The sequence below is a fragment of the Euwallacea similis genome, chromosome 15 (genome assembly GCF_039881205.1).
Source record: "Euwallacea similis isolate ESF13 chromosome 15, ESF131.1, whole genome shotgun sequence".
Classification (NCBI taxonomy): Eukaryota; Metazoa; Arthropoda; class Insecta; order Coleoptera; family Curculionidae; genus Euwallacea; species Euwallacea similis.
Genome location: NC_089623.1, coordinates 4,504,614 through 4,514,008, shown reverse-complemented (window position 1 = coordinate 4,514,008; position 9,395 = coordinate 4,504,614). Strand labels below are relative to the sequence as shown.

At 39.6% G+C, this 9,395-nt stretch overlaps 1 protein-coding gene across 1 annotated transcript; it reads left to right on the top strand.

Moving 5' to 3' along the window:
- The first annotated feature begins 725 nt into the window (after positions 1-725).
- LOC136413787 (uncharacterized) lies at positions 726-9,012 on the top strand. Its single transcript, XM_066397492.1, is given in 3 exon segments — positions 726-4,500; positions 7,914-8,590; positions 8,593-9,012. Coding segments are annotated over 3 exon segments (4,872 nt in total).
- Positions 9,013-9,395: the final 383 nt, after the last annotated feature.

Here is a 9,395-nt window from a genome sequence, read left to right as displayed (position 1 = left end):
TAGTACTTAAGGGATGATCGCAGTAATTTTGCTCTCTTTGACCAGTGCTCGCTCTAGACATGTGATCGTAAACGTAACTCGTAATCTTCCCAACTAAGCAAACTCCCACTTCATACTTAGACCAATACTTTACCATTATTTATATAAGTGAAATTTAATACAGTCCACTTTCGTAAACCAAATTGTTGTTTTCGTGGTTTTCGTTTATCGAAGGAACCTCAACATTTTGGTCCTTCGAGCCGGATTCGGGCTCGTGGAAAATCGTTCGTCGTTTATATCGTGCTAGAAGTTGTTCTGTAGGCGTTGGTAGAAATCGCTACACGTGCCAGAACAAGAAAATTGTTCGTCGTTTGTGTCGTGATAAAAGTCGTTCACGTGCAAAACCAAAAGATCGTTCTGTAGGCGTTGGTAGAAGTCGCTACACGTGCCAGAACAAGGAAATCATTCGTCGTCGTGGCTAAGTAAGAAGAAAAGCTTGGTGTGCTTGGATCATCGTGGAAGCTAGGGAGCTTTGTTTGGGAAGTGGGTAAGTCCTTTATCCTTATTTCTTTATCCTTATTGTTTCGTTTGTGCTACTCGTATCGATCAAATAATATCTTGTGTATCACAAATATCGTAGCTGCATATTTTGTAAAATCTTGAATCGACCACAAATTGCAACCCGTAGTCATTTGTATTGGTGCTCATAGTAATTTATAGTTGAATATATTTAATTTGTTGAGATTATGGCCTCTGCTGAGGAACTTAAAAAGTTAAACGTGGCTAGGAGGATATGCAAGGCCCAACTTACTATGTTTGGTAAATTTATCGAAAACTTGGATTTGGATGATGGATTAAGTAGCACTGAAATCAATCAATTAGTAGAAAGATTTAATAAATTAGACACTATTTTCGATAAGTTTGAGGCCGCCCAAAGTGAGTTGGAGCTACACGCTACTGATCTTGATGAAGAGGTAAATGAGCGAGCTGAATTTGAAGACCGATTTTATGGGCTAAAGGCTGATGGCAAAGATTTATTAGATAAATTTAGTAAGGCCGACAGATCGGCAAAAGTCAGCAATGCAAATGAATCGATGCCTCCTAGTCCCTTAGCAGGCGTCAAGCTGCCAGTTATTTCGTTACCCACCTTTTCTGGTGATTATAAAGATTGGCTAGGTTTTCGGGATACCTATGTAAGCTTGATACACAATAACCGCTCGTTAAATCAAATTCAAAAATTCCATTACTTGCGGGCGTCATTGCAAGGTGTGGCATCTCAGGTTCTAGAAACTCTGGAATTTACTGATAATAACTATGATGTCGCATGGACAACCTTAAGCGAGCGATACAATAACACGCGAGTACTTGTACATATGCACATGAAGGCGTTACTCGAGATAGAATCGGTAGACAGGGAATCGGCTCATAAACTGAGGGACTTAATTGATAACGTAGGGAAAAATCTAAGGACGTTATCGGCGTTGGGTCAAAAAACTGAACACTGGAGTGATTTGATAGCCTGTCTCGTAGGTAGCAAGCTGGATCGAGTAACGGAAAGGCATTGGGAAGAGGCGAAGGGCAACAAGAAAGAGGTTCCCTCGTGGGAATCCTTGCGAGAGTTCCTAAAAAATAGGGCAGACATGCTAGCCGCAATCGAGCGTCAAAGGGGCAGCACTAAGACAGAGAAAAATGCGGGATTCAAACACAATAAGGCAAGTGTTAAAACTTTCGTAGGAAGCGATTTGAAGTGCGTAGTGTGTAAAGCAAATCACCTACTAGTTAATTGTCAAAGGTTTCTGGCTATGCCTCCCAGCGAAAGATTTAACAAAGCCAAACAACTCAAATTGTGTTTGAATTGTTTAAAGCTAGGGCATTTCGGAAAGGATTGTCGCGCAAAGCATTGTGCCAAGTGTACGACTAAGCACCACACATTGTTGCACTTTGAATCTAGCAGGGGGCAAGAGGCGATCTCCCATTCGGAGGAGAATTTGGAACATAGGGTTTCGTTGTCTGCACTAAGTTCGGAAAACCATGTCTTTCTGTCTACAGCTTTGGTAGAGGTTCGCAGTGCCGGGGGAGCGTGCTTGAAAGTACGCGCGCTTTTGGATTCGGGAAGTCAGTCGAATTTCATTAGCTCTTCGTTGTGTAAAAGGCTAAAGATAAAGATGGACAAATTTGAAATGCTAGTCGGAGGATTGGGTTTAAAGGCGTCGGAAATAACACACAGTTGCAACGTCGAGGTGTGTGCCCGACGCAGGGGTTACCAAGCTTCTTTGAAATGTTTAGTCTTGCCCAGGATTACCGGATTCATTCCTGGTGCCGTTGTGGATATCAGTCGATTAAACATTCCTTCCAACATTACATTGGCGGATCCAGAATTCAATAGGCCTGGTCCCATAAACCTTTTAATAGGTAGCGAATTGTTTTATAGATTGTTGTGTGTTGGTCAAATTAGTCTTGGTCCGAATAGCCCCATCCTGCAGAAAACTAGGTTCGGCTGGGTCGTCTCCGGAGCGATGGTGCAGGCTGGCATCTGCAGCACAGTCTGCAACTTGAGCGTCAATTCGAGGCATGGTGGCCGTGAAATCGAATTTGGCTTGAAAAGGTTTTGGGAAGTTGAAGAAAACTTTGCTGAGACCAAGGCCTGGTCGGCTGAGGAGCTTTCATGTGAGGAGCATTTCCAAAGAACGCATAGGCGTTCGTCCGACGGTCGTTTCGTTGTTGCTATCCCCTTCAAGCATCCTGTCACTGAGCTAGGTAATTCAAAGGAGAAGGCTCTCCAAAGGTTTTTGTCGTTGGAGCGTAAGCTCAGTAAGGATCAAGGGATGAAGGATGAATATTGCAAATTCATTCGTGAATATTTGAGCCTGGGGCACATGTCTCGAGTGCTTGATGAGGATGATAGTGTCGTCTACTACATGCCTCATCATCCTGTGATCAAATCGGAAAGCTGCACTACTAAATTAAGGGTTGTATTCGATTGTAGCATGCCTTCTTCAACAGGCAAATCCCTTAACGAGTTGCAAATGGTTGGTCCTGTCATCCAGCCCGATTTGTTCGACATTTTGATTCGTTTTCGTGAATTTCGTTTTGTAGTATCGGCGGATATCGCCAAGATGTATAGGCAAGTATTAGTTGAGCCTAAGCAACGAGCGTTGCAAAGAATTCTTTGGAGGGAATCGCCCTCAGCCCCTGTCGAGGCTTTCGAATTAAACACCGTAACATACGGTCAAGCTAGCGCCAGTTTCCTGGCCGTGAGGTGTCTTCATCAAATCGCCGAGGAGTGCGAACTTGATGTAGCATCTATAATAAAATCGTCGTTTTATGTTGATGACTTCCTTCACTCAGTAAATTCGATTGAGGAAGGAGTTAGCGTTAGTAGCAGGGTTTCGGCCGCATTGTTGGGCGCCGGATTCAAGTTGAGAAAATGGATTTTCAACGAACCTGCAATTTTGGGCTCCGTAAGTCAAGGAGGCGAGGACTTCCAGGTGCTAGACTTCAATGGTGCTGATAGGGCTAAGATTTTAGGGTTGACATGGCAGTATTCGTCGGACATCACTGCTTGTTCGCGATTCGATCCTCAATATTTAGCGCCTATCATGGGTGACCTTCCACAAGAGCGCTTAACTGTTGGACGCGTATTTTCGGTGGTAGGAGTGGACTACATGGGTCCTCTCCATATTAGGGATAGAAAGGGTCGCGGCTCGAGGTTGTCCAAGTGCTACGTAAGCGTTTTTATATGCTTTGCAACGAAGGCTCTGCATTTGGAATTAGTGTCTGATCTCAGTAGTGAGTCGTTTTTGCTCGCTTTTCGTCGGTTTGTGGCTCGGCGTGGACGGCCTAGTCATGTTTACTCGGATATTGGCACAAATTTCGTTGGTGCCAATCGGGAACTGTCAGAGCTCGGCAGTTTCTTAATTAAAGAATCTCGCAATTTGGTCGATTCATGTGCTCGAGAAGGTGTGCAGTGGCACTTCATACCCGCCCAATCACCTCACTTCGGAGGTCTTTGGGAGGCTGGTGTCAAATCGGTAAAACACCACCTGAAGAGAGTGGCGGGAAATGCCAACTTAACGTTCGAACAATTGATCACTTTATTAGCACAAATCGAAGCGATTCTCAATTCCCGTCCTCTTTCTCCCATGTCTCAAGATCCCAATGACCTAACTCCCTTATCACCCGCTCACTTCCTGATTGGAAGAAGCACCACGGAGCTGCCCGACCCAGACCTGCAACATGTTCCTGCAAATCGGCGGTCTGTATTCCAAAGAATCCAATTAATCAAGCAGCACTTTTGGAAGCGATGGAGCAAGGAATACGTCAGCGAACTTCAGCAGAGGGTGAAATGGAAAACGCAGCAGCAAGACGTCCAAGAAGGAGTGCTTGTACTCGTCAAGGAAGACAACTTTCCTCCCTCAAAATGGCGCATGGGACGAATTGTAGCAGTGCATCCTGGCCGGGACGGAGTGAACCGTGTAGCTACCATAAGAACTTCCAGTGGTCTGGTGAAGCGCTCGTTTAGTAAGATATGTCCCCTGCCGTTAGAGACTGTCGTTGAAGACGCTCCAAGCGCTTCAAGGCGGGGGGCATGTTAAGGACTTTAGGTTATTGCTTCTTGGCGTAGTTTGCTTAGTTAATTTGTTTTGTACTTTCATCCCTTAAGTTACGCCCATGGGCATCGATACGTATTTGAAGGATTCCATCTGGGCGCCAGACCATCGTACCCATCAGGCCATATCGAAGGGCTCTTTATGGCTGGGAAATACGCTACTAGTCAAAGGAAGCTTTCTAAATTGGACCTTTGCCGCGATACGCAATTCGGCGGATCGCAATACTTCAATGAAAGCGACTTGTATAGGTATTTGCCAGATGGCGGCGATTTTATGACCTTAGGCGCGACCATTGCCCGCAATGGCGTCTGGTATTGGTGCGCCCCTGGGTGGAGTTCCTCGGGTTTAGTACTTAAGGGATGATCGCAGTAATTTTGCTCTCTTTGACCAGTGCTCGCTCTAGACATGTGATCGTAAACGTAACTCGTAATCTTCCCAACTAAGCAAACTCCCACTTCATACTTAGACCAATACTTTACCATTATTTATATAAGTGAAATTTAATACAGTCCACTTTCGTAAACCAAATTGTTGTTTTCGTGGTTTTCGTTTATCGAAGGAACCTCAACAGCCAGACTTGTTAATTTGTCAACACATCGGTCTAAGTTTTGTCTAGCGGTCATCTAAGAACGTTTAAAGTGATGATTGATTTTATTTATTTTGGTTTAGTGTAGCCTATAAGTTTACATCCTTTGTATTCATAATTAACGGACCTGGAAAAAATTAAAATTATATCTTCTTTTTCTTTTCTCAAGCTGATTTCTTGAGAGAAAGGTTAGTTAGGTTTGAGACACCACACGAAAGGTCTCGAGCCCATTTTCTAACTCAAAAGACAATTTATTCGATTTCTCAATAATAACCTGTCCTTTTAGTTGAAAGATGTTGACGATCACGAATGTGGTAAAGAATTATTTTATTTTTTCTTGACAATTACTTAAATAGACTAATTTGACAAGAAATAACTATTCGCAAATACTCAAAAAATAATAATAATTGGTGATTTGCCAGACCTATCTATGACAACAACCAGATTATAATATACCTATAAATAAACTAACTGTTGACAATTAAAAGGGAACAAGTAATTAGTAATGAAGTAATTCAGGTATTCACAATCAGCACCTGACCTAAATTACGTGCACCACAAACCTTTTGTTTTATTAATATTACGCAGTAAAGTACAATAAATCTCAGTTTAAAAAGTGAGAGATATTATTTCACGAACAGTGTCCCTGAAACTATAAAACTCAGAGTGGTCTGCGAGTAAACAATGCAGTCAAACTTAACTGCCAGGAAGAATTAAAATTTGGTCTTCGAGCTGAAACATACATTTGGTCCCTCGAATCTCTATTCACATTAGACTCTTCCACCGGACCAAACATTTTGTCCTTTGAGACGGATCCAACATTATAATAAAACCATAGAAGTCGATAACGAAGGTTGCTGGCAATGCGATTCCTACAGCCTAAGGTTTGTGATTTATTCGGATAAGAATTCTATTCAATAAAGTCGTGTATTATTATCATGTGTAACAATAAGTTATTTTTTTAGGTCAAGCACCCTCTCGTTCCGAGTTATCGTGGTTCAAAGTTTGAAAAGTTTTGCCTCAGTGTGACATTTTTCGAAAAAAATTTAATATTTTCAATGTGCTGATTGTCGGTCTAATGAACTCATATGGGTCTTATATTCATTGTGGATACTTCCGTTGAAGATGCGGGGCCTTGGAAAGCACTTTTTTTGAACTGTCATTTTCAGCTCCAAAAAATCGCAAAATTTAAGGACAAAAATAATACTGTATTTTGTAAACTTAACGAGGTGCCGAGAAACGGCGTTCGACGTTTTATAGAGCTCGTCGAGATGGTTAATTTGAGCTATTTTCTAAAGCAATTGCCGCACATCTTCTCGAATTACGGCGATTTAAAGTTTGAAAAGTGGCAAGAAAAGGATATCTTTTGTTTTAAAATTAAAAATAAATCCTACTATTAATAGATTTGATTATAATTTTCTTTTTTTCTTTCTGTTTGTTATTTAATAGGATTGTTCACAAACAGGGTAAATAAAACACCAGATTTATTTTATTTTATTTATTTTAATAAGACACCTTCTTTTCCAAACATCCTTTGTTTATCAATTATTAGGTTCCAATTTTGAAATAGCATCAGAAAACGTATTATTACACCCTGTTTGCTACTAATGTGTAATGTGTCGGGTTGGAATAACTACGCGAATAAAAAATGTAACACGTTATTAACTTCTCGATGATAAAGAGCGGAAGCGAAGAGCAAAGACCCTTTGGTGTAAATGCAAGTGTCTGAGAAGACGTGTTGAGAAAGTTTCTACTGGTTCTTCTCTCTGCGTATAGATCCCCCTTATTTATACATATATGGACTTCGTTAAAGTATATTGATAAGGGTAATTTGAACTTTAAACAGTGCTGAGACCTTTGGACTTAGTTAATTACATTTTGATGATTTAGCTATATCAGAGAAAGAAATTGTGTTTGTAAATAAATATACATTCTACTTATATTGTAACATTGCCCTTAGGTTTTCACGTAAGAGGAAAACGCATAGGCGTAACCTGAGGTACATTACAAATGGCGAGTTGAGCTAATCTGACATATTCATATTTGCTTATTTATTGTAATTAGTACACATATAGGAAGAAGAGACAGATAAAGCTAGTATTATCTCGCTGAGTGAAATGTTAACAACTTTTAAAGTTGCATAATGATTGTGATTTAATAAGCATAAACATCAGCCCCATAAGCATAATATAGCGATCCTGTAGGGAAAAATCCTCCTTCACCAAATTATCCAGAATTCGTAATTTTTATCAATAACTTCTGATTAGCCTTTCGTTACTCGCACGGTGTCTGTTAGACACCGCTAAGTATTATTTTGCTAGTAACTTTTTAAGCTTCGTAATTAGGGAATTCCCTAATTACGCATATACTATACCTTCCATATATTGGCAAATGATTGGCGTGAACAATTTACGTCTTAGAAAAAGTTTGTTTTTCTTAATTTGCGCCGTTTCAATTGGCGGCAGGCATTATCATTTATATACTGAGACTCTCAGCCGCTATACTAGAACTGCGTTTCAAATACATTGAAAAAAAGTATTTTGATAGAAAATAAATTTAGTTAGATTAATTATTAAATGAAGGTAAGCTTTATTAACTTAGAAGGTTGGTAGACTAAATTGAAAATTTTTGGTTTATACCAAAGATGTGTACTAGAAGAAAATATGATCCTTATGACGATCAAGATGCTGAGACCTAGCGCGCATTGAGGGAAGCTCTATCTGATGAAGAATTATAAGTGGCAGAAGATAGCAACGAAGGCGGAGAAGATAATCTGGAAGAACAAGAAACCACAGATGCCGAACAAGAAATATCAGGTGTCGACGAAGATATAAATATAGAAGATAACTCTAAGCTAATATTTGGAAAAGATGGCACGACAAAATGGTCATTAGACACACCAACTCAAAACGTAAGAATACGTTCACATAACATTGTACGTGCCTTTTCAGGGATAAAAGGTTCAGCGAAGAATGCAAAATCCACCTTACCCTGTTGGAGTATATTTTTCAACGACGATATGTTAATTCTGATAGTCAAATACATTAATAAGTTTATTGATAGTAAAATAGAATTATTTAGTAGAGAAAGGGATTGCAATCAAACCGAATAGACTGAACTGAAAGCTTTTATAGGTCTTTTGTATATGGCTGGATTTCATAGGAATAAGAGACTAAATACCAACGACCTTTGGGCTACTGATAGTTCTGGCATATTATTCTTTCAAACAATTATGTCCGGTAAAAGATTTCACTTTCTTCTACAGAATATTCGTTTTAATGATAGGGAAACTCGAGCCGAAACCATTGATAAGCTTGCTCCTGCAAGGCAAATATTCGAGTTATTTGTTGTCAATTGTCAAAATAATTATTCCATGGGAGAATTTGTTACGATTGACGAGATGTTACCAGCATTTCGAGAGAAAAATGCCCATTCCGCCAATATATACCATTGAAGCCATCAAAGTACGGCATAAAGATTCTCTCGTTAGTGAATGCAAAGATCTATTATACTAGTAACTTGGAGATATATTTAGGAAAGCAGCCTGATGGTCCATACAAAATTGATAATAGTGACATGTCTACAGTAAACAGGCTGTGTGCACCAATTCTCGGCTTTAGGCGAAATATTACGGCAGATAACTGGTTTACCAGTTTTGAACTTGTTACTGATATTGAACGAAACCGCAATCTAACTTATGTAGGAACTATCAGAAAAAACAAGCAGGAGCTCCCACCAAGTTTCGTAGCAGTACACGGACGAAACGCATATACAGTGGCGGCCACCTATTTAAAAACGATCCAAAATTTAATTTACCTGGAAAACTACATTTTGTAATTTTACATATGATATTTATTTATAAAGGTTAGATATGTACAACACATTTTACCCCAAAACAAACGTCATTTATAAAAGAATTTAACAAAATTTATTTTGTTTTCAAAAAACCAATGGACAACAAATTAAAAACGATTTCTATATTTTAATTTTTACAATAAAAAAGTTAATATTTGGTAGGATAACCTTTAGCTTCTATCACTGCTAGACATCTTCTTTGCATAGACTCAATTAGATTTTGACAACGACTGACTGGGATGGAATACCAAGCTTCTTGAATACCTTTCACTAACTCGTCCATGTTTTTAAATTGTTTTGGCTGAATCATTTTTTTAAGATCATTCCACAGATTTTCTATAGGGTTAAGGTCTGGACTACATGAG